General features: G+C 39.6%; 2 protein-coding genes and 1 pseudogene across 2 annotated transcripts; 2 read left to right on the forward strand and 1 right to left on the reverse strand.

Annotated features, from left to right (window-relative positions):
- Positions 1–1,327: 1,327 nt before the first annotated feature.
- LOC147309731 (uncharacterized) lies at positions 1,328–5,485 on the reverse strand (annotated as a pseudogene).
- Positions 5,486–12,639: 7,154 nt separating this feature from the next.
- LOC147309732 (fetuin-B-like) lies at positions 12,640–19,564 on the forward strand. Its single transcript, XM_086269134.1, has 7 exons — positions 12,640–12,911; positions 13,297–13,410; positions 13,890–13,977; positions 15,795–15,955; positions 17,097–17,210; positions 17,511–17,597; positions 17,775–19,564. The coding sequence occupies exons 1-7, from the start codon at positions 12,696–12,698 to the stop codon at positions 18,426–18,428; spliced, it is 1,434 nt and encodes a 477-aa protein (XP_086125260.1). The 5' UTR covers positions 12,640–12,695; the 3' UTR covers positions 18,429–19,564.
- Positions 19,565–20,795: 1,231 nt separating this feature from the next.
- On the forward strand, positions 20,796–26,133 carry LOC147309733 (fetuin-B). Its single transcript, XM_086269452.1, is given in 7 exon segments — positions 20,796–21,204; positions 21,358–21,471; positions 22,393–22,471; positions 24,495–24,661; positions 24,915–25,028; positions 25,388–25,522; positions 25,722–26,133. Coding segments are annotated over 7 exon segments (1,065 nt in total). The 5' UTR covers positions 20,796–21,003; the 3' UTR covers positions 25,977–26,133.
- Positions 26,134–26,481: the final 348 nt, after the last annotated feature.

The following is a 26,481-nucleotide window of genomic DNA, read 5'->3' on the forward strand; positions in this document are numbered from 1 at the left end:
TCAAATTATTGGTGGGTAAAATTCAATAATCGCTGGATATTGGTGGGGACATGTCCCTTCCGTCCATGCCAAATCTACGCCCTTGGTCTGTTAAGTTCAGTGTCTTGTCTGGTTCTCTGTGTCTGTAAGTTTCCTGTTTTATTCTGAAGGTCTCTGTCTGATGTGAGTGTGTTCAGTTTACGTTTCCCCTGTCTCGTCAGCTCTGTCATTACTGTCATTATTGAGAACCCACAGCTAGAGAAAAGGCACATAGCTCAAAGAAAGAACTGGTGTCTACGCAAAACACAAAACTCAGCTAAGAGCCTACACTGAAAAAAAAAGTTATTTCAATTTACTTGATTTTATTGTGTACATCGGTCCCACATAATATGAACAAGTATGACTGACTTAATTTTCCACTTTCCCTCAAGTAATTAATGCTTGTCAAATCAAAGTATTTTATTTACATTAGATTACTTAAAAAAATCATGTTTGATGTACTAATATTAATCGGTTATCTTAACATCAATGTATTGCATAATGTCAATATATTTTAATGTTTAACACCAACTTATTTTTATTTGCCAGTCGTACGCAATGATATTATGTAATGTAAACACATTGCAATTATGTTCCTGCAACACAACTTATGGCTTTAAATCCTACTTAATTTTTTCAATTGAAATATTAACTGATCATTATTGACAAAAAAAAAGGCAAAGACTGTGAGTGCTACTGAACAATTCACCTTTATTAAACTGTAACAGCAGTGAAAGCAGCAATTCTGCCATGAACAAATCCAAAATCACATCCATATAAACTTGTTAACACATTTTTAAATAGAGCCTGCAGAAATAACTAAAAGAAAAAGTTAGTTTGAGAATATATTTGCAAATATATCACAAAAAACTGACCTCAGCAGCAAATAAAAGAAAGTGCTTATAGATGATCCTGTCATCTCTTACATATAACATTTGAATTAATTACACAATTGAAAATGTAAACTAAATTAAGACTACCTGAAAAAAAGCAACACGCTTTTATGAGTAAACAGATTTACAAAATATAACTTGTGTATTATTTGACAACAGTTTCAGCTTCTGTACAAGTATTTATCTGTACAAGATTTCAACTAAGTTGAGCCTTAAATGACATTGTTACATAACTAATACCAAACACCTACATGAATTTTAATCTTCATTTTAAACATGTAAGCAGGACATTAAGGTTGACTTAGAACATATTGCTAAAAATCGTCAGTAAAAATTTCTTAGAACATGATACCAAAAGGAAGAATCATCCTGCATTGCAGTCACATGAGGGGAAAGCAATAAAAACATAAGCAGTATAACGTTACTGAACACAAAATGAAAAACTGCAAAGAATTGCAGAAGTGCAGTCTTTGACTTCTCAATGAAACAGATGGTTTTTGAAAGCAAGAACTTTAGAGAGTTTAGCTCCATCCAGTTCCATGAAAACCTTCTGGAAAACGTCAAAGTTGTAGCGCAGGTCCGCAGGGTAAGCAAGGTTTAATGCATACATGAGTCCAAATAGCATTATCACAGCAAATGCTACATTATCCAAAGTCTTCGCCACCCTGATGCCTGCAAGGACAACTCTTGTTCATCTGCTGAAGCTTGCTCTTTAAGAAGATAAATTCAAACAGTGGTGTCTTCAACAGTCTCACTGATGGCACGTTCTTCGATGCCCTGTAAAAAAGAAGCCACGTTAGTCATTTCATGCCAAGTAAGTAATATGACAAACTGTGGAAAGTCTGAAAAAAAAGAAGAAAAAAAAAGACAAGTACATACCACATACTCCCGGATAAGCATGCCAGCGTCTTCACCCATGTAGATACACACTCCCTTGACAGACGCAGCATCAACATCTTTGCACTGAAATGAAATGTATGTAATTAGCATCTTCATTCAGCCCTTGTCCTTCATTTAAGTTTTAATAGTGTACTTTACATGAATGTTTTTAAAGTAAAGGCACACAAATTAATAATAGGTTTACTGGCAATTAATAATAAGTTGACAAAGTGAAGGTTAAAAAAACAAGCAGATGTAAAAATACAATATGAGAGAATTTATCATGGGAAAACATTTGAAATTCAGGCTTTATCACTTACATTATCCATTTATGCCACAATTCTTTTCAGTATTAGTCCAAGCTCTCCTCTTCTGTTGACCAACTTCACCAGGTTGTCCAAGTGGAGATCCAGCTGAGCCAGGAACTTTGTTTGAGGGGGGATGGTGGCAATTCTCTTAAACTCAGTGTTGATCTGAAAACATGAGCACAGAGGAATGAGCTTCAAAGGTTTACTACCTGGAAGAAGGCTGCAATCACTCATACTGAAGAAATGGGCTGTCAAATAACAACTGTGCCTTAACCATTTTAGGCTAATACCACAAGAACACCGTGTATGAGGCAAACCTTACCTCATGGAAATCAAATAGATCAGGCCATCTTGCCATGAAAGCCTCCACCATTGGTGCATCATGGACAACTTCATGTCTTCTGTATGAAAAAGTCTTTTCCATCTTGAGTTTCACCAACTCTGTTACTCTTTTTTTATGTCCATGTGGTGGGCTTTGGCATGTCAATAGCTTTAAGAGTCCCTTTGTCTGCTACTTCTGAAACTGAGGTGAGGTTAAGAAACTCATTCCCAAACAAGGAATCCATAAACTGAAGTCTGAAACTGCCCTGAAGACAACACTGTCTCTTGACTTCAACGATGAGATCCTCAGTTGATTCAGGCGCTCCATTAGAGAGTGAGCCAAAACAGTCTTTAGGACCATAGGACTGTAGGCAAAAAAGAATGACATATTCAGAAAGAATCCTTTCAGTTTAGTTTTCATAAAGCTATCCATACCCAATAGTCAAAGTTATAAAGATCAGACATAAAAAAGAAGAATTTATCTAATGAAATACATGCGACTGAACCTATTACACTTATATGAACACCTTTTATTTCTATATGCCTTTTTAAAGTCACAATGTGGACTGATCCAATCTCATAGACAACCAATGGATAAGTTTCAAGGAGTTCACAGAGTGAAATGAGAGTGAATATTCTTGATGATACTGGGTTGAGCTCAAAAGCTCTGTCGTGCTCTCTGTACCAGCCACCAAGCTCTCTGACAATGTAGAATATGCTGTGGTACAATGCAGATATGGTTTTTCAGTATTCTGGCAATCCACCTGCTGCCCTTTGGGCCAGTACCATTCCATTTCTATAAGTTATGCCCTTTAATGTCACACACTGTGCAAGGTTGACCTCTAGAATGTCAGGGAATATGTACCTAATGACTTAAGCTATCTCCTCTTTAACTCTTTAAATCCACTAGAAAGGCCGATACAGCTGAGCTCTCTAATTCAGACTTGCCAAGAGATGGGGAGTTTAGATAGAAAGCTATCATCATCTGATGTTTTGACTTCTGTAATCATAAAGGTAAAAATTCTACCATCACAAAAAACATTAATTTTAATTGAAAAAAGGTATTCCAGTCCAGAAGAGCATCAATGGTTTCTTTAAAGTACCAATCTTTCCCTCATTTATACATAATGTTTTGAGAAGCAGCTCACATATGTTCTACACAAACTAGAAAAAAAGAGGGGGGGAAAGGGTCCTAATTTGTTTTGGGCCGATGTTGGAAAATTCACAATACATCACTTAATAAGACATAGTCTGTTGAACAAACTTATCTCCTTGTAGATATCTGCTGTATTACTTGGCCGTGACCAATAGAATAGTCAAGTAAGTGACACTTCACCTAAAACAATGACTAAATGGAAAAATGATTTGGCATTTATGGGCACAGGTTCTTAAACCCACGTCTAAGGTGGCAGGATCCTTATTATAACTGCTGCGTGTCAGCAGCAAGAATTAAGGTATAGCACTGTGGGGCTCCCAGCTTCTTAAACTCTGACGGTTACAGCCGGACTAATTAGCCACTGTAGCCATAACTAGCACGAGTAACACAAACACTACTGCGCTCTCTCAGTGATGTTTTAACTTGCTAAGCCATCAAAAACGTCAGTGCTCTCTGTCACATGCATAAATTCCATATCTGACCGACAACAGCTGCAATTTGTTACTATTTTTCAGTTTTAGCCACAAAGCTAATACCAACTTTAGCTAGCACTGTAAAAACAACATGTAGATGCATTACAGATTAATTTTTATATAGCATGCACTACAACACATCTGTGAAAACGTACCCAACTAAAACAAATGTATTTAAATTACTTACCTTCTCAGTATGCCTGACTCAGTGCCAAAGGTTGCATGTGGCTAAACAGTCTTCCAGAATCTGGCGGTCAATTGCGCTCTCCTTAAATTATGTTGTTGTCTTATTGGATAAGACTCTAGGTCTTATTATCCAATCATATTTAGTTGTTGTCTTTGAATATATTGCATCATTTCCGGTTGTTGTCAAACATGATTACAATGGTTTTAGTATTCTAATTTAGTCACTTTAAATCAATGCAAGAAAAATGAGTAGTCTCAGTATTGTTTATAATCAAGTAAATGGTACTTTATTTAATCATGTAAATAAGAGAAACATGAAAGGCTTGTGTAGCATTAACTAAATTCATTTGTGCAAATTCAAAAGCCTGCCAATTCCCATTTTTTCAGTGTACTTTAAATAGTGTCTTTAGGCACTTTGTTTCTAGCAGCCTATTGCAAAAACATACAGTTTGTTTAGTTGAATCTATAACAAATGTAAAGTTAGTTGCATTTAGCAGACATATAGTTGTACTTCTGCCAATAATCAAGATTATTCGCAAAGAATCATTAGCTTTATAAATCTGAGGAAGTTGAGGAGCAAAAAACATAAATAAGTGTCAGGCCTAAAAAATTACCAAAGACTGAGGATTAGTATCTGAAAGTCATGTCCTTAAGAGATGTTTCCTGTTTGTCATGCAAAATATTGGACCAAGCTCAGCACTCACATAGCAGAGATTTCACAATTAGGTGCTGGCTCTCTAGATAATGCCTCTTATCCCAGTGACACACAAGGGGGAGCTTGTTTATTCACCATTGAGAAGACACCCAACACTGTGCTTCCAAGAGGGTCAGTAACCCTGCATATATCTTCACTTATGGTGTAACATCTCTTTTCCACTATAACAACAGCTGTATGTTAAAACAACACAGCACAATATGCAGGAACAAAACTAAGTAAGTTTCATAACAATAACAGATACAGCAAAGACAATTTCCTTAAACTTAACATGAAGCACAGTTTGCCAGAGGCATGATGGGAGATAACATACAGATTACAACAGATTACATTCAGCCAAATCTTGGAGGTTTTGGGGAAGGCAATGCTGGCAAGGCCTTTTTTCCTCTATGGGCTATAAACCCACACCTGCCGGGTGCAAGACCTTCCCCCCTTCTTTGAGTATTATGTTTCTCATTGACCAGACACTCAGCTGTGGTAACAGCACTCTGGGCGGCGACAGTATATGCTTCAGGTCTCTTGGTGAAGTAGTCCATGGCAGGAAAAGGACATAGCGGTTCCCTAGGTTAGTGGTAGGGAAACGGCCAAGGATGACTACCCCAACACCTTCCATGGGAGCCCCCACCTGATACTGTTGCAAGTGGGGGCCATTCTGATGGCCCCTTCTGGGCAGTGCAAGCATCATACTGATGGAGCTCTACATCTTGGTGATACCCTGGCCAGTAGAACCAGGACCGAAGTCTTTGCAAAGTTATGGTGACTCCGAAGTGACCCGCAGCCACCGAACCACGAACCAGGTGGAGCACATTGGTATGTAGCTGATGAGGCACCAAGAGCTGGAAAACCTCACGGTGGCCCCCGTTTGGTTACTCAGTGATTCTTGAGATAAGGGACAAAACATGTCCGCCAGATAAAACCCAATTTTGGGGTTAAAAATATGAATACAAGTGTTAACCACACTGACTAACAGACAAACCAAGGCAATGTTTATGCAACAAAAGCATGAATTTGCATTTTTTATACATATATATTTATTTTAAATGGTACAATAGATTACCAGTACCTTAAAAATCCATTGTCCAGAAGCAGGTGTGATAATATTAAAATACAGGGGAAAAAAGTAAAAGTAATGTAAAATTAAACATCATGGCTCTCGTCACTAAGTATTTAAGTCAATAACATTATATAATATCAAAAATATGCAATTGAAAAAATTTTTCCCTACTTTTTTCTAGTAGAAAAGAATCGGGAATTATTGTGGGTAGCTTACACTCTGAGGACCCCTTTACCACTTCCTGTTTGGTACACATGCCATGAGGTCACTGCTGTGATAATTTATTTTATTTTTATTTCATTTATGACACACCTTTCTGATAAAACTCTGTGTCACAACCATAGCGCGTCAACACCAAAGTCGATGTAAACCAAGATTTATTTATTTTGTTTTGTAAAAAGAGCTTAATTTAGGTAGATTGTAGAGGCCATAAACAAATGATGAAAAACAAGATGGTTTCTGTCAGAAAAACATGACGTCAACACCATCAGGATTTTTTGTCTGACGGTGTTGACCCTTTTTCTAATGGTGTTGACAAATGTCACAAAAGTGTGCTATTCACCATTTATATGAAGTTATTTTTTACTAATATTTCAGATATATTACTTCCTGTGTGTTTTACTGATATTTCTGCTTCACAGATGTGTCAAATATTATCAAATTTGACTTATCTTGAATCTCATTGTTTATGTATACATTATTAATCCTGTAGGAAAATGCTTAGTACTCTGCATTTAACCCATTCACTCAGTGATGCAGTGGGCAGCTACCAATCCAGGATAGCCGCTGTTGGTTGAATGCCCAACCTTCCGATCATGTGGCATCTACTGAGCTATCTCTGCCCCGAGAGCTGTTCTTTAAGTGATGATGTATGAATCCTGCTTCCGGGCCCAAACTACTCTGTGTTTATTAAGCCTGTTGTGCTGTTAAAATGTTTTAATGCTTTTTATCTTGTTCTATTACATCTGAGCAAGCCCCTAAAAACAGTCAGTGATCACTGTCAGCCTAACCGAACCCTCACGTTAACTTTTATCAAGTGGAAAAAAATTAGCATTCATTCAGCTGGTATATCATGTTTAGGGGGAAACAAGCAATCTAACTTCTAACTCTGTTAAATTTCATATATTCTGTTTTCATGGATGCCTGGATGTTACACCTGGTAGAGCCACACACTGATCATTTTATTAAAGATGAAAGAATTTAGACAGTTTGTAACTCTCAGTGATGCCGCAGAGATCCTTTGACTTTGGGATCTGCAGCAGAGTTTGGACCTGGAAATGACTAATGACATCAGACTTAAAGACCGGATAGCATTTCTATTGCTTAATGCATAATTGTGTTGTGAATATTCATCCTTAATTTGTAAAAAAGCATAAGGTTCAGAAAAATTATAGTGATTATAAAATGGTACATTTCAGACTAGAATGGCAAAGGGGAACCTGTCAGTAGAGGAATGAAAGAGAAGGAACAGGGATGATCAAAAAAGAAGGAGAGAAAAAATTAACAGCCAGCTTGAGTTTCTCATAAAGGAAAGGGAAAGATGGAGAAATAGAGTGAAAGAGGGAAAAATAAAGAACATCAGTGATCTGAAAGGACAAGAAAAAAGGTAGAAGAGAAGGTTTTGGAAACAAGCACAGAGAGACAAAAGGAGAGAAAGTACAGCAGGGTCCACAACCACAGAGTACTTTAGGAATCAAGGAGTAGTAGGCAGCTACTTGCTGGTGAACTGTTAAGATGTAGAACTTGACATGTGCAAAAACAGAATTGTTATGATGTGTCTTGTGACATTACAAAGGTTGCTAAGGTTTAATGGTCATTTTGAAAGAAATAAAATCTTGTTTTCTACTAGTGTGTCACCACCATTAGCACCTTGTCAACTGGAGTTTTTGTTTATTTTTCTCTTTTGGAGAACCATATAGTTTCCTCCCTCATGATCTTCCAATAAAAATACGTAATTTTCTCAATAAATGTGTAATTTGCATCCTGCTTAATATGATTGTTTCTTATAGAGATTAAATACAAGCTTCTGAAAATATGTATGACTGTAACTCTAATAATAAACAGCCAAAACAATCTTACTTTTAAATGTAGTATAATTACTTTGAAAACATATGTGCATAAAAAATAGAATAGAGAAGCTGCTAATAGTCAAAATAGCTGAAACAACTTAATTTAAAATATATATTTTTGCATTTCTTTGTGTCTGACGGTGTTGACAAAAACCTTGCACTTCTCCAGCAAAAGCATAAATTATTAAAAAATGTTTCACCTGGGAGATTGTACCAAAACATGGTGAGACGGCCAAACCTTTGTGTAACAATTATATGTAAATATGTTTTTGAAAAATCAAAAAATATATTTTAGAAAATTAAAACCTGTTTTGTCCCTAATCTCAGGAATCACTGAGTTACACTATCCATCCATCCATCCATCCATCCACTCTCTTCTGCTTATCCTTATCCCAAGTGGACTGAAGCCTATCCCAGCTATGATAGGGCAGTATACACCCTAAATATGTTGCAGGGTTTATTAACTTTGAGAATTTCTATGAGTATTAATTATTAAAAATAAACAATTGTATTTCTTTGAGTCCATTTACCCAGTTCAACAGTATGCTATGACCCGTCAGTTTGTCTGAACCAGAAAAGTCTGGCCACACAGCAGTTTGATTATTCTTACGGGAAGTCTAGCATCACAGTGCAAACAGGCCCTGCAAAGGAAAATTTTCTAGAAAAAAAAGGATAAACTGTTACTCAGTCTGCTTGCAATGCTTATCTGTTATGGTCCTTTTTCATCTTTTATATTCTCCGACCATCGGACCAGGATTTTATAACTTCATCTCTCATGGTGGGTCGCAGTATGTTGAGCCTAGCAACTGCAAACCTACATGTAATGTATTTTAAAGACAAATCATTTAGATGAGTACTGTAAGTGTCACTGTGTTGAGCATTGAGCTCCAATACATCTCTCTCTCTCTCTGAGAAAGTGCTTATATAGATTGCCTTCTCTGGCGGGACAATTACATGTTAAAGATCAAAGAAATGCAGAGTGGCAGGAGAACCGTGTTTACCTTCATAATATTCTTAAAATAACTGATTTCATGTTCTGAAATATGTTGAGTGCTGTCTTTGTTTGACGAATATAAGCGTATAAGCACTGTTAATATAAACTGTTGTTATTAAGAGATTAGAAAAAATCTTTACTTTGTGACTCTTTCAATATGGTCGTCTGACAGAAATATATATTACCTCCAATGTGTTTCATAGTCTGATGAAGGCTAAAAGGATGAAACATTAGCATGTTTGTTGGCTTGGCCAAATAAATTGGTATATTTGAGAATTGTCACACAAGTTTTATGTGTTTGCAACCTATTTCCTTTTGGTATTCAGTGCTGGAGTATTTACAAAATGCTTTGGCTCCACTGTTGTTAGTATCATTAGCTGAATTTGTCAGTTACAATAACTATGAGGATTTCTGACTATTTAAGTTTTAAAAAATAAACATACCCTGTTTCCCAATGCACTATGACCTCTCATTTTTTCTGAACCAGCCTTTGGCTTGCAGAGCAGCAGATGCCAGCTGTTTGCTCATCCTTACTGGAAGTCCAGCATCAGTTTGCCAAAAGGCCCCACAAAGAACATTTTCAGACTAGCATATGTGTTAATATTAACCCTGTAGGTACAGGGGGATAATTATCCATTTTTGGCTACTCATAATTTTTCCATTATATTTCAGCTTTAAAAGGGTCAGCCTTGTCATTTGGTATCATTCTTTCCAGAACAATCTCGCGTCTGATTTTGCATTTATTTTTTTCGTTTTGACCTAAAATCACACAAATATAAAATAAGACTAGGAAAAAAAAATTTTCTGTGAAAACCACAAGCATGTTTAACAAATCATTCTATCAACTTGTCAATTTCAAAAACCTATGCATAAATTTTGGAAACAACAAAGGTATATACAACTATTTACATAATAATGCAGGAAATGCCTCTGGAATGTTGTGTACAAACTCTTTACAGTACAAAAAGATGTTTGTGTCACTCCAAAAAATAGTTCCTGTCCACCAAATGACAGACAGGTAATTCACAGATTGACCAACAGCCTTGTTTACAGAGCCTTAAAATATAAGAGGAGAAAAAGAAAGCAAATACAGAGAGAATTGTTTTTTAAATGTCTATATGTCTCCAGGAGAAAGGTGGATCTCTTTACAAACACTGAAGGAGACGAGTTAACCAACTTGGAACTTCCACTGTTGGACGAAGAGGAAGACTCCAACTCTGCAATGCCCCCGCCATTTTATACTGTATAGCACAGAATCACAACTACAGTACGGTCACCTCAAAGCACTATATTGTAAGGTAAAGACCCTTCAATAATACAGAGCCACAGTGTTCCTGCTCATTGCTCTGACCTGTGGGTAATTAAGCTGTCAACTTATAAGGCCAGCGCTCTCGACTTCTCTTTGCGAGATTCTCAGCAAACAGAGTTAGTGCAGGCCAACATAGTGTTTTGTGAACGTCATAGTAAATTACCTTTTGATTCTCGTTCATAGCTACTCACCAGATTGCCAGACACCAACCTTCTCCATAGAACCTGCATTTGGACGCTGGACCTCTCAGCGGTCTTTATAGCCAAGGCTATCGCTCACTCCACGCACCTGCCTGTCTCAACTTCAGGAGTTTTGGATTCCTTACCACTCTCCCCTCCACGCTACTGATCCACCTGTGGCAAGTAAACAGCTTAAAGGAACATTCAGAACCATCATCTGACAGCAATCACCTGGAACCATACCTGAGCTTGTTTACTCTTATTTCAGTGACTCTGACCCCCCTGGACCCTGCCATCCAGTCTGACTTCCCCTTTGGCCCCAAAATCACAGAACTGCAGTTCTTGTTTTTCTTGTTGCTTGCATAGCTCAGGTTCCATAAGTGCTCAAAACTTTAGCATTGTTCATGGCACATGTTAATACTCATTGCTCACAGTTCAGTTTAATAGTCTCGTTGCACATTCACTTACTTTGAAAATAAACTTTGTTACTTAAACATTAACCAGTTCTCCGCCTGCGTCCTGCATTTGAGTCCTTTTCTCCCGAGTCGGCCTACAGCCATGACATAGGCGGGCCCAGAGGCCAGTATGCAACATGGACCCAAGCACAGATACAGACACGGACAACAGAAACTCAGTTTTAACAAGACTTTATTTACAGATGTAAACTTGTACACAAAGGAAAATGTGCGTGGGGAAACTTGTCATGTGTATGGTCTTACATTTTGTGTGCTATGCGTGTAATGCATACATTGTGTTCTGGCCACAAGAAGCTTCCACTCCCAAGTGGTAAATCCAGGCTCGGCTCTTCTTTAGGCAGTCTTCTTCAGAGAGATTGGCTGTGGCTCAGGATATAGAGCAGGTTGTGCAAAAAGTTGCTGGTTATATGGTAAATGGTAAATGGCCTGTATTTATATAGCGCTTTTACTAGTCCCTAAGGACCCCAAAGTGCTTTACATATCCAGTCATTCACCCATTCACACACACATTCACACACTGGTGATGGCAGCTACGTGCAAATCGGTCGTCTGACCTGGGTATAGGGGCGAAAGACTATTCTTTTGGAGGCACTATATCCTTGGTGCCTCCAAGCTGCCTGATGACGTGTGGACAAGGAACCGAATCTTGAGTTGCTCAAGATGCACACTGATTTGTGGGTCTGTTCATGAATATTAGACACAGAGCTTGAATAATAGTACCCTATGAATGTATGTTGGATTGGGTGAGTGAGGCTTGTAGTAAAAAGCCCTTTAAATATTCAGAAAAAGAAAAATGCTGTGTTATATAAGTGTAAAACTAAAGTTAGTTCAAAGTTAGTGCAAGACAGAAGTGCAAATGCATTAATAAATAATATGTACCATTTAAATCTAAGAAAAACAGCTTCATTGGTAGGAATCATTTCCTAAAGCATTCTTTATGGCAGCGAGGTTGAATCGATCTCAGAGAAACGGGGCTCTGCTGCCTCAACAGTGTGGAGTGGAGCAGGTGTGATGGGTTGTCCTTGATGGAGAGCCGTTTGTTCAGTGACCTCCTGTCCCTCACTGAGTCAAACGCCTCCACATTCTGACCAATGATATCGCAGTTTTTTTCCTCAGAAAGTCAACTCCCATCTCTTTAGTCTTGCTAACATTCAGAAGGTGGTGACAGCCATCCTGAGCAGCTTCTCACTCAGAAGAAGTAGCTGAATGGAATTAAAGCACCGGAGAAATTTAAAAAAACATGATTCTAACAATGCCACCTGTACCATCCAGGTGAGAGTGAGTACACTGCAACAGCTGGATAACAGCATTCTCACCACTTCAAGAAGAAGGTTAAGCAAACTGAAGAAGGTCAAAACTTTATGCCATGTTGTCGATTAGGCTCAACTGTGGCAACACTGGACCATGTGCCTATTGATCCAAAAGAAGAGAGGGTGTACAGCTTGTTTATTTAACAACTGATAACTTTATTAAGCAAGTGTGTGTGTGTGTGTGTGTGTGTGTGTGTGTGTGTGTGTGTGTGTGTGTGTGTGTGTGTGTGTGTGTGTGTGTGTGTGTGTGCACATGTGGGTAGCAGGATATAAAATGTGACCTCTCCATCTCTACACAGCTCTTTTGGAAGCTCGAGTGTGACAGTGTGTAAGAGAGTCGTCCCAGGCCTTTACCATGAAGACCTGCGTGCTGTTATCACTGCTGCTGGCGTTGGGTTGTGTGACCATCAATGGTGCACCAGTGGAGCATGGTGGCATGGAGCCAGGCTCATGTGAAGACGCATCAACAAAAGCAGCTGCTGAACTGGCTCTTACCAAAATCAACCAGAACAGGAAGGAGGGCTACGTCTTCAGCCTGCACCACCTGTCCAACGCCCACATAAAGAGCCATGTAAGCCATGCTGCTGAGCTTGCAGTATTATTACTGTGTGATAGACCAGTGCTGTTTAGGGTGGAATTACTTTCTAACAAAGTGCCAGATTTGGTGAAACAGAAATTAATCACATTCATTTTTTATGACAGTAAGTCCGGCTGTTTACTGAATGCATGATGCTTGGAAACCGTCATAAATAGTGTTTGTGTTTTGCAGACACTACCTGGCTTAAAATGGTCAAAATAAAAACAAGAAAAACAAATTTAGGTGACTTGTGTGAAAGTTTAGGAGGTACCATGAATCACTGGAAGTGACCAAGTGAAAGCTGTTAAATTCAATTACATTTTTATTGACTGTAAACATTGCTTGATAAAGTGTGTGCGTGTGTGTGCATGCATTACAGGGAGAGAATGGTGTGGTCTTCTACCTCACTCTGGATGTTGTGGAGACCGACTGCAGTGTTCTCAGCTGGAAGGACTGGAAGAGCTGTGACATTCGTCCAAGGGAAAATATCAAGGTTAGAGCACACGCACACGCACACACACACAAAAAAAAAAAAAAACACAAACAAAAACATTCCTGACTTGCATTGCAATTGCACACACCTGCTGCTATATATATATTTTTAGTATTTCTTTTAGCACTATTTATATTATTATATTACTATTTATTACTTTATTGTTAGGGCTGTTTTTGTTGTGCATCTGCACCTTATTGTTGTCAATGTCTACGCATGGGACAGTGTGAAACGTAATTTCAATTCCTTTGTATGGCAAGTACATTTGAAGAAATTGACAAATAAAAGTATTCTATTCTATTCTATTCTATTCTAAGTGCGCACACACAGAGAACGCAGCAAGGCTTTCTTAAAATCCTCAAATCTTTCTGTTTCAGCATAGTGATCATCTTGGGTTTTTGTTCCCTAAGCATTAGTTCAGAAGTTGGAAGGGGAATAAAGTCATTTGGTGTGTTGATATATTGTATTTGTGTTTGCAGGTATATGGACAGTGCAAAGCTGCTATCTTCATCAATAAGGTGCATAGAGTGGAGCGCCTCTACAAATACAGCTGTGTTATCAGACCAGGTATGAAAAATATTACATATATATGAAAAAAGGAGTTGCGATTTTTAACGATCATATCTATGATGACAACCAGTTCTACATATACAGCAGCATACTTTATGGAGGAAAAATAAAAACAGGCTGCACCTTATGAGACAATTTGGTGGCAGGTAGCTCCATGCCCTCCTGGGTTTTAATTGCACCTTAGAACACACATGCATCAACACTACAATGAGCGGGTGGAGGGAGGTTTGGAGTCTTCTCTCACCCCCATTCTCTGCGGCCTGCTGGAGCAGGGGGGCTAGGAGGAGTTGGCCGTCCGACTGCGGTCTGGAGTGTGGGGCCTCCCTGCTGCTGCGGAGTCGGGGCGGTCTGCCTCCCCCCACCGCAGGGAAAAGGGTAACACCACCTGGGTCTGGGTGCAGTTCCCCCCTCCAGGGGCAAGGGTACCTAGACCCGGTTCGTAGAGTACGCTTGGGGAGTGTGATCATGTGTACAGCGTCTCTTTATGTCTGTCTCCACGTTGGTTGAGTGTGGAGTAAGTGCATATGAGAGCATGAGGGTGGGAATGGATGTTTGTGTCTGTGTGTGCCTGTATGTCTGTGTCTATATGTCAGGTTGGGTATCAGACGCCACCTCTCTGGGGACATCTCGGGCCCTCCAAGGTTTGGAGGCCTATCTCCACCCACCACCACTTCCCCTGCCAGTGGCGGACTCCCTCAGACATCGGTGCGTTGGTGGTTCTTTGTGTCTGGGGGTGGGCGTCCGGGTACACACCGGCTCACTCCTTGGCGGCCGCTTATCGGGGCCTGGAGCCTGGGGCTCGCTCGGGCCACTTCGGAGGTGGGGTGCCCCCGGCCTCTCGGCCTGGGGCTCGGTCACTCAGGCACAGCTGGCTGCCGGCGGAGCTCAGGGGCGCGTCACTGCAACTCCCCCTGGCTTCTGCTCCGCCGCTGCTGAGTGAGCCCTCATCTGGGACTCTCCTCAGCTCTTACTGAGACAGTGGCGCGGCTGCCCCTCTGTTGGTCTTCCTTGGTCTCTTGTGTTCTGGGGGCCTCTGGATGTCTGAAGTTTTGATCTCCTCCATACCTGCTTCATACCCTGGAGGACGGGGCTGTGGCCCCCCCACACTCCCTAGCAGATCGTTACATGGAGAAACCTTTGGAATGCAAGCATGCTGATCCACACAGGTATACACACAGGTGTACACACGGGTATTCACAGACGCGGACTACAGCTTTCTTGGCTGCTGCCTCAAAGCACATTGTGCGCTGTCTATCTTGCGTGCTGCACAATATCGTTTATTATTTAGTATCTACTGATATCTACTGCTAGCTAGTTTATTGTGATGGTGCCGTTTTTTTTTATTATGTTGCTCTTTGTTGTTTGCTCTCTCTTCTGTTTTTTTTCTCCATACAGGTGACCCAGGTGTTTTGTTTTTTTTGTTGTTGGTTTTTTTTTTTCTTTCTTCCCCCCTTCTCACCGTCTCTTCTCCCCTTTGGTTTTCTTTCTCTCTCTCCCTCTCTTTCTTTCATTCTTTCTCCCTGTCCTATCCCCCAGTCATGTCTGTCCCGTTTGTAGCAACTGAAAATAAAATAAATACATAATTATAATAAAGGTCAATCAAATGGACCAATATGGCAAGGCCATGATGATCCACTTGGTAAAATAAATCCGCTTGGCATCTTTCTTGGCCTTAAGACAACAATTCTGATGGCTAAAGATCCAAACGGGACACAAAAAAAATAAAAAAAAAAATAAGACAATTTGGTGAAATTACAGGTTTCGTGCAGCACCAACATGTAAAACCACTTTTTTGTTCTGCTCAATTCCTGCAGGTAGGGTGCATGAGAGCTGTCCCGGCTGTCCATATTTACCTCGCAATAATGAGGAAGCTGAAGTTCAGAAGACTGTGACCAAGTCTCTGGAGAAATTCCACAACCAGAGCAGGCTGGCCAATCGGTTCACTCTGCTCAAAATCTCCCGTGCTACTGCACAGGTCAGATTACCACATATCCAAAAGAAACATCAAGATATGTGACATAGAAACATGCTAGCTAACCAAATACTTACTGGCTTACTTAGGCCAGGAAGTAAAACATCCTATAAGGTAGAGATGGGAATCACCATACATCCCACGATACGATATTATCACAATACTTAACACACGATACGATATTATTGCAATTTTTAAAAATATTTTGCGATATTCAGATTCTGTACATAAAGGTAAACTTTATCAATATTCATTATATCTAATATCAAAGTCTCGCACTCAGTCTTTCTCTCATTTCAGTCAGTTTTATTGTTGACAAACTGAACGGTTTGTATTACAGTCTAGTCCAACTTAACTGAATGCAACCATCTGGTACAATTATAGCTATTCTGAACTATGCAATTTGTAAAAACTATGCAGCCCCTTCAGCAACTGAAGAACTTGAAAGTAAATTAAAACAAAATATAATTTTACATTAAATAAAAAAGTTTTAAACTTAATTAAAATAAAACATGTCTTAAATTAAAATAAGTAAACTGTCATGTTTATTGCTGCCAAAAAAAAAGTTAAACACATTTGGACATTGAAGGAATGTCAGGATTCTTGCTCAGAAAAAGGAGCTGATCAACATGCTCTGAAGTCAGAGCACAAAAACTTTTTTTGTAACAAAATATCGATTTCTGCTGTCCCTGTATCGATACATTATTAGCAAACAAAATATCACGATACTACACAGTATCGATTTTTTCCCCCACCCCTACTATAAGGACACCCAGAACCTTACATGCAATGTCTGCAGTTAAACACTATAGCTCCCCTACACATCCTAGATGTGTAGGGGAGGAACAGAAAAATCTCTAAACATACAGTTTAAGACGAGGTTTAATTTAAGTACAACAATGACAACTATTATCAAAATCAACCTAACACTGGGTGACACTGAAAAACTAGCGCATACAGTCATTACTTCTGGGCTAAACTGTTATAGTTCAGTATTGTCACTTTGTGCAAAAGGTTCACTGAAAAGCCCTCGATCAATCTGAAATGAATGAGAATATTAACAGGGATAAGAAAGATCTTTTATTCATCATGGACTCTCATTTAGATTGACATATTGTTATGCTTTTTGTGTTTGTGTTTCCAGGTTGTCGCAGGTTCAATTTACCGTGTGGAATACACCATCCAGGAGACCACCTGCCCCCACAGCACAGAAGCAGTGACGGCTGAGAACTGCCCCCCTATGGACTGCGAGTTTGCTGTGAGTCAGGAGAAAGAATTATTAGTCTCACTCATGTAAAGTTGTAGTCAGACGGGTTGATGAGATCAGTGCAGTATGGCTTTTCTGATCAGGGGGTCATTTTAGTTTTAATGCTGCAATCAAAGACCTCTGCTTTCCACTCAAAGCTCTGATCCAGTGTGTTCTAAGTTCTACTGACTAGTTTGTGACAGCAGAGGATTACTTTTTCATTCAGTATGTGTAATTGTTCCACCGTAGTAAAACCACAGGCATCCTCAATCCTCTGCTTTCTTAAGTTTTTTCTTCTTTTTCTCTTCTCAGCACAAGGGCTTCTGTAAGGCATCCCTCTTCCAGCCTCTTTTTGATGAGGAGCAAATTAATGTCGACTGTGAGCTCTATGTGCCTGAGGTAAGACTCATTAACATGTCATATCTGTATTGTTCAAATATCCTTCAGTCGCATAGGGAACAGTGTAAGTAATAAATGGTGATGGGGGACCTAAGAAGGCGCTTAGTTTCCTTATGCCTTGGGCTGGCTCTGTTTTGTAAACTCTTTATTATAGTACACTCTGTATAAAATCTCCAGGCTGCTAAGAGACAGATGATGCTCCCCCTGCTGGGTGGAGAGACTGACCACAGCCACAACGACACACACTCACACAGCCACGACCACACCAAGAGCCACTCGCATCATGGCCACAACAGGAACCAAACTGATGACCACAATCACCACCAAACACATGACCATGCCACAGGCAGTTCCCACAGGCACTGGGACCACTCCCACGACCACGGTCTGAACCACGATCATGTGCACACTCATCATGCCAAGGCACACAACAAGCACGCTGTAGGTGTGCACATCCATGAGCATGACCACGAGCTGGCTCTGGACCACGACCACAAGCACGGTCACCTACATGAACACGAGCACCACCACCATCCCCACGAGCACGAACATGAGAACACACCCCACGATGATGCAAAGGGAACAGTGATAGTCCTGCCTGCCTTGGGCCAGCCTGTGACCTTGCCTTCCTTCCCTGATGTCCCCGCCGGTGGGCCTGGAGTTGGAGTCACTCTCCCACTTAAGCCTGACCCTCAGGTTCCCGGACAGATGGAGCCCGCCATCGAGCCCTTCCCAACCTCAGTCTCTGCCCTGTGCCCCACCAAAAAGGGAGGGGATCAAGGTGTGGGGATTCTCTTTGCTAATGACCCCATGTTCAAGCCGGCTGCATAATGTGGTGTATGAAAATGTAATAAACACAGTGTGCAAAACTCATTTAATTACTGAAATATATAAATAAATAAATAAATAAATAAATAAATAAATAAATAAATGTGTGTGTGTGTGTGTGTGTGTGTGTGTGTGTGTGTGTGTGTGTGTGTGTGTGTGTGTGTGTGAATGGACTGGTTCTTACACCGTATAGCGCTTCCTTATGCTACCTGAGGACTCAAAGTGCTTTATAGAACTTCATTCTTATTCGACCTCATTCACTCATTCATAGAGGCACTGTTTTCTATGCTTTTACTACATAAGTGCTTTCTAACATCGACACACATTTATATTTCAAAGGAAACATCAGAGAGCAATCTGGGACAATGGGCCCATATGGGTCACAAATGGCATGTTTGCTGGGAAGGTACACTTTAGTTGAGACAAGTGGCTTTATTGTCATTCCAACCGTGTGCAGTGGTACAGTACACAGTGAAGGTGTGTGTGTATATGGGATTCTGCAGCTAGGTGCTTGGTACTTTAAAATTAGTTCGTTGCTAAGTTACATGTAATGTATTAATGCTGACATCCCTTGGTTTAGGTAATGTTTTTCTCCTTGAATCATGTATCGGTTAGTGTTAAGTGGCTTAAAAACTGAAAACATTCTGCTGAAAAGGTTAAAGTACAAAGGAAAACTGAAAAACAGAAAATTGTCCAGTAAGCCTGAGGAACTATTGCTGTAGATCAGTGGTTCTCAAACTTTTCACAGTGAGTACCACCTCATAAAATATATGGCTGTTGAAGTACCACCCTTATGATTAACATTAAAGTACAATAGTATAGGCCTATTTAACACCATATACAGTTTACATGAGACAATTTTATTTCTTATATGAAAATTATTTATTTTAACTGTCATAAAGAGGACGTGACAAGTGATAATAATAACAACTGTACTGCATTAAAACATTCACAGCAGGTGGGATATCTTTAAGTGATGACGTATGAACCCTACTACCGGCTCCAAACTACTCTGGGTTTATTAAGGCTGTTGTGTTTTTAACATATTTTAATGCTTTGTATTTTGTTCTATTTAATCTGAACAAGCGTTTATTTACAGTGGCAGCAAAATGACAATAAATCCCCGTGCACTTCCATGACTCCCGTGTCGTGTCTTCTTCTCCAAAGTCCATGCTCAGTGCTCTCCACTCCCGTGTGTCCCCACACCCCGTGCTTGCTGCCCTGCGGTGTTCCACGCTCCTCCTGAGGGGAAATAACAGAGGCAGCCATCAAGACACTTAATTCCAGTAGGCATACACTCACAGACGCTAGATGACTGACGTGGAGTCTCACACAACAATCCAGCGTCAAAGAGCGCTCAGCCAAACTGTTAAATAGCTCCCAGACAAGGCTTGATCAGGTGTGTGTGATTCTCCTCCGCAGGTGTGGCCTGGCTGACACACCCACCAGGCCTGAAGAATGGGTGCTCTGCCACATACACACACACACACACACACCTATACACAAACATAGAACAGCAGCACCAAAAATACACATGTCCGTATTTTGATTCAAAAACATTTTTCATATTACTGTAGTTTAGTAGGATTATGACTTTTACTGAAGTAAAGCAGTACGAGTTCAAACTATTTTCAGACACTCACACGGTGCTGATGTTCATGTAATGCATCTGTTCTAGCACAGCAGGCTGCACAAGAGCATGCAGAGTGTTTGCTAATGTGACAAAAACGATTAGGAAAAAAGTGAGTCAACCTCTAATTCACATTTCAGGAAACACTCCAACAGAAATATTTACAGAAGATAAAAGTATATCCAAAACTCTTTGATCGATTCCTGCAGCATAACTCAAACTTTTTCTAAACTCAACTAATAGATAGATTTCTTCATTTTGAAAAAAGAAATCAAATGAACAAAAAGCACAGCTAAAGAGCACACACTCCACTGTTGCTAGCCCATTAAGTTTTATATGATACCACTGACATGAGCTTTTTAGATTTGCCAGTTACAGTTACTATGAGGAAGTATGAACTGGCACACATAAAATAAAAAGAAGAATCAGCAGCAGAGAAGTGGCTTACACTGATGGAGTGCTTTGCAAATGGCCCTCACTTTCTTTTAAGCTTCGATGAGATGAGCTGAGAAGAGTTCTGCTAATCGAAAGCTCACAGGCATTCCTGTTCATCAAGACTGCGTGACTTCATTTCTTAAAGAATTTTTTTTAAAGTAATATTCAAGAACTGAAATGAGGTGTGCAGTGAGCTTTTTAATTGATTTGCCCTGTTCCCCAGTGCACTGTGACCGCTCAGTTTGTCTGAGCCAGTCATTGGCCTGCAGAGCAGCCGATAGCAGCTGTTTGTTCATCCTTTCAGGAAGAGGAGAAAGTCCAGCATCAGTCTCACATGTGTCTCTCACAACTCTTTGTGTAAAAACTGGGATTACTTATTAGGTCCTGCAAAAGAAGATTTCCAGGTCAATGCATGTTTCAGTTTCATTATTAAATGATCTGCCAGCATAAGATTTAGTAATTCAAGTAGGTGGGATTTTTTGTTTTATTAGGACCAGTCTGTATGTGTGTTAGATGAGGATGAGTGTGTACCTGCTGGTCGTATGTTTGGCTTTGCTGCCCCAGGGAGGGGAGGCCTCGGACCCTCCAGGCTGCATGAGCCCTGATGCAGTGTGAGTGGCAGAAGAGGCGTTGGAACAGATCAACCAGGACAGGAAAATTGGATACATCTGGAGCCTCAACAGGCTCTATGATCTGCCTCACACTCCAGAACAGGTCAGGGTGAATTATGCATATGCATGCACAAAGACATGATCATGCAACAAAGGCATGCTGCAACATATTGACCAGCAGCCATATTGTTTTTATGTTAGAAAAGTCACAAAAGGAAGAAAGAAAATAGAGTTGCTTATTTATGAATGTGTCCAGGGGAAAGATGGATCTCTGTACAAACTAACCATCGATGTCATGGAGACCAAATGCCACATCACCAGTGGAAAACCGTGGAAACAATGTGAAGTCAGAAATATTGGGAATGTTCCAGTAAGTACCAAGCAATGCACATGTCACAGAACACATTATAATCTGAGACGATGTTTGAAAGTGAATATGTCAAAGATAAAAGCCTGAAATGTTTACTGGTCTATATTACCATGCCTGATATTTGAATGTATGCAAACTTTGGGCCGCACATTTTTCATGCAAATTGTGGAGGCAGAGGAAAAAATATCTTTAAAAATATGATTTGTGATTGGATTGACCCAGGTCTTCAAAATGAAAAATATGCACACATAACTACATTATAACTAGCATCTTGAAACTCCAGCATTTTTGACACTATTTGGACAGGACAATCAGGACAAAAATGATATTTTTGTGATATAAATTGTTATAATCCGGCATCAAAATTAAAGGAAATTTTCATTTTCTTTATTTTTGTAACCAAGAATGTAATGTTAAAAAGTATTCTACATGCTTTATTTTATAGTGTTAGAGTCACCTCAGCACAACTATTGGCGCTGTACAAATAAACTGATCTGAAAAACTTGAATTCAAAATGAGAGTTTGAATGGTGGATTTTTTACCGGCCAATACTTTGACATTTTTTGACATATCTGTCCCAAGTTATAGATCCTGATTCATTTCACAATACCAGACTGACAAAAAATATTTAGGTCTTTTTTAAGTAAAGCTGTATAAAATTATCAGAAAATTTGACTTAAAATACCAGAAGTTGCAGCGACAACCTTTTCAGAGTTTTAATACAGTGAGTCTTCTGTTGTCTTTGTTTTACAAAGCACTGCATTGTAATGCATACATTCATATGTTCTGCATGTATGAGCTTAGTAAAGTGTAAATAGATAGTTTTTTTTATGAATGTATGAAATTTCTTAGCTGCTGTGGTTCACCTCTTACACGTACATGTGTCTTTAGCTACTGTATAAATGTGTTTGTGTATTTCAGGTGTATGGAGAGTGTCAAGTATCTGCCTATGTTCACACTCAAGTCAAACTACAAAGCTACTCCTGTACAATTCGTGAAGGTAGATCAAAGCATCACTGAGACTCTTCTGTATTTTTGTCAACTTCACTGTATAAAACAGAAAATTATTTACAGCGTCTTAGCCACAGAAAGCAATCAGACTCTGTTTTGTTCACACAACAGTTCCAACACTGTTACATTTCTATCACCTACATCTGTCTTTTTATCTAAAGCCCTCCCTCATGTAGGAACAACTCTGCATTTTTTTTTTTCAACAAATTAGCAAGACGGTGAGAAGATTCTCTGATCAAAAAACCTCAAAGAGGAAGAGTTTTCAGAATATGAGTTTGTTGTCTTTGGTGAACAGGACAGTGCAGACATTAGAGAGTGAAGTGGGGGCAGACTGAAGAATAATGACACACAGGAAATGGTGTGGGGGCAGAGAGTCAGACCCAGACCCGTGCAGTGAGGACTCTAGCCTTCAGTACTAACCAGGTGCTACAGCAGCACCTGAGCCAGCTCGATATAAACCTGTCAGGAACTAGCAAAGCTAAAAATACTGATGCACAAACATGATAAAAGGGGTGATAGTTACACTCGCAGTAGCACAGGAACAGAGCAGGAGAGGGAGAGAAAGAGAGCCAGGGTTGTTGCAAGAGACAACATCGTCACATTAGAAAGGTATAGTAATGAAACTGAGTGACACCAAGAAAAGAAGCAAAATCTGGAACCATTTCAATTTTATTGACAATACAAAGGCAGAGTGTAGAGTCTGCAAGAGAAGGATATCATATAGAGCCGGCTCCACAAACAACCTGCGCAGGCGGCTGAGAACTGTCCACCCATCAGTGCAATGGAAGGAACTGGGTGTGAGTGGAGCCCTCCAGTGGTTCACCACAAGACAGAACTCAATTGATAAAGACCTGGCAAAAATGACTGCACTTGATTTTCAACCATTTCCAGTTGTGGATGTTAAAGGATTCAGAAAGAATATTCATGCACTGAATCCTGTGTATGCAATTCCAACCAGGAAAACCCTCTCCCAAAAAATCATCCCAGGCCTATATGACAGAGAATGTGCATTTTCTTTTGTTTTGCATATTCATTTATATGTTATTGTGTTGTTGTTTGCATTTTATGACAACAATTTTATATTGTTGTTGATAATAAATTAATTAAAGCAACAAAACAACCTGAAAAGCCGGGTGGGAGCCGAAAGGGCCGGCTCTCTACAAAGAGCCGGAATTCCCATCACTAGTAAACCAGAACGGGCAGATGCATTTCTGAGGGCTGACAACTATAGACTCACAAGAATCTCATCAATTTCAAGTTCCAAGAAATAAACATCAGTAGTGATAATAAACTTTGCTTAAAAAAAAAATAAAAAATAAAAAACTTGACCCATATCTTGATAATGACAGATTTTTCTTTTTCTATTAAATTTTAGTAAATCTCACTTTTATTAAGAAATTGGCTCTAACAGAGGTAAATAACCCATATGAAACATGGATGTGGTCTGTCTTGGTTGACATAGGGATAAAGTAAACATCTATTAAGGGTTCAATTTCTATGGTTGCTATAATTACAAATTAAAAAAAAAAAAAAAAAGCAAGGGTCCAACAAACCTACAAGCATAGCTGCTCTAATAACATGATCCTCTAATAATTAGAGGGTTGGTGGTTTGAGCCCTGGCTGGTTCAGTACTGTGTGCCAATCCGAAGTTGCTCCCTGTGAAGGAATGTGTATTAATGTTAGATCAATTGGGCATAAAAGTGCTTTGGCAAATATGGCTTGTATTTAAAAAGTGCTTTGTGTGCTCAGAGTAGGAAATTGTTGTTTGAGAACAATGCCATCCACCACACAAGAGTTAACAGTGTGTACTCACTAGTGAAGTAATTCCGTTTCTCTATCTTGTCTTGCTGTGGCATTCTGGATAAATCATGTATTTTCATAGAGATTTTAGAAGAACCTAAATACAATAGTCAAGCCTAGAAGTGACAAATGAGTTGATTGATTGAGACAGGATGACCCTCAGGCTTCAGAATTTTGTTTTGACCTTTGAACCTCTTGATCCTTGTGTTCAGTTCCAGCTACTGCAGTGGTGGACACGTGCCCAGACTGTCCCACGGCCGAAAATCTGAATGAGCCCATTGTCAAAGAGACGGCCAATCTCTGCCTGCAGAGGTTCAATGAGGAGAGCCGCCTGGCCAACTACTTTACTCTGGAGAACATAACGAAAGCCAGTTCACAGGTTAAGACAGAAAAAGAAATGAAAAAGAAAAAGAAACCAAACGCAGGCAGAGAGTCAGTAAAGAAACAGGTTGAATACAAATTAAGCTTATGTGTGATTTCTTCTAAGCAAGTACTTTTAGTTTTCTATTCTTTTCAAAAGACTAGACCTAATGTAAAGCTCTTAGCAATTTTATCTGACTAGTTTTGGTCATAGTTCGCTTATTTTGACCTACCTCTGTCCTAAACTAGGCTTTCATAAATATATTTTTCAGTGGGTTGTTGGTCCGTCCTACTTTGTGGAATTCACTATAGTGGAGACAGTTTGTTCAAGGGAAACAGATGTCAGTGAACTGAGCCGCTGCACACCTATGGACTGTCAGTTTGCTGTAAGTAATGAGAAAATAATGCTCTGTTTACTCACCATATGTTCATAAAACTGGACTGCTACCAGGCTGAAGCTGAAAAACTGCCAATAATCTGCTGTTGAATGTGAAACTCCTCTGACAGTGATGAAAGAATACGCATAGATATCTTAAAGACCAGTAATGCACCTTACACTCAATTTATAATTATAATATTTGTCTTAAGACTCGGTGGTTAATTTATCATGTTTAAACCTATGTTCATGTGCCTGGTCTCACCTTTGGTGTGCTCTGTGTACTGCATCCAATCTCCACTGGCTCCAAACAAAAATCCCCCAAGCTGTAAATGCAGGCTCAGCTCTCCTTGTTTTCTCTCTTCTCAGCACAGAGGCTTCTGTTCGGGCTCACATGTGGCTCGTGAGGATCAGTTTGAAATCAGAAACCCTGGTGGCAAAAGGGATGGCTTGATTCAAGATAAGAAACCTGTAGAGGTGAAATGTGAGATCTATGAACCTCAGGTACTTGTTTGAACAACACAAGACTTAAATTATAAAAAAAATAAAATAAAAAATAAAAAAAAGTTCACAAATCTTCACAGTCTATCACTGCACTTCTGATATTTTGATTGTTAAAGGGTTTTTAAAACACAGTTCGAAAATGTTGACAAATGCTTCATTGCTGAGCACCACCGCTCTCTTGACTATCTTCCGTTTTCAGGCTTCCTCTGTGGAGGCGCAGGCTCACGCAAAAGCAGGCAGTGTGCACACTGAACACCAGCAGCATAACCACACTCACCTGCATCCCCATGAGCACCTCCACTCAGACTCACCCAGCCCAGACATTACACTCTCCGTGTCTCAGAACCTTGGGACTGTGGTGAATCAGCCTGCCTCTCCCAGAGCTTCACCAGCAGGCAGCTCCTGCCCCGGACCCCGCAGACACAATCTGGGTTTACGGAATCTCAGGCTCTGATTGGTTGAACCTTCAGTACTCAGTCCAGAGATTGCTTTTAACCATATTGCAATTAGTTCAAGACAAGAAATGGTAACTAAAACCTTGCAATTAATACAGAAAAAAAAATCTGTCTTTACTGTTCATTGATCATTTAAATAAAGTATTTATCACAGCTGGAAGTTGTATAATTTATTTCTATCAGTTTAGCAAATCGGTACTTTACCTAATCAAATAATGACCCCACTGTAGCAACTTTTTGGACACATTTTATTTTTAAAAAGTAACTCTTCTCATTTTAAGCTACATATTACTTTTGGGGGGGTTGTTTTATTTATTTATTTTACTTTATTATTTTGCAGGGGGGTATGTATGACCTCATTATTTGTTGATTTGGCCAGTTTAGCCTATTTGTAGGCTAAACAGCATAAGTTAACAAACTTATCAAGAGGCTATCACGTTTTTGATTGGCTCTCATCATATCTAAATGATAGATGTTTTTTTGTTTCCATTACCAGTTTTAGAT

Source organism: Aulonocara sp. 'chitande type north' Nkhata Bay, linkage group LG17 (genome assembly GCF_057382095.1).
Source record: "Aulonocara sp. 'chitande type north' Nkhata Bay isolate Kocher_YH1m ecotype deep benthic linkage group LG17, A_spYH_male_GT1.1, whole genome shotgun sequence".
In the NCBI taxonomy this organism is placed as follows: domain Eukaryota; kingdom Metazoa; phylum Chordata; class Actinopteri; order Cichliformes; family Cichlidae; genus Aulonocara; species Aulonocara sp. 'chitande type north' Nkhata Bay.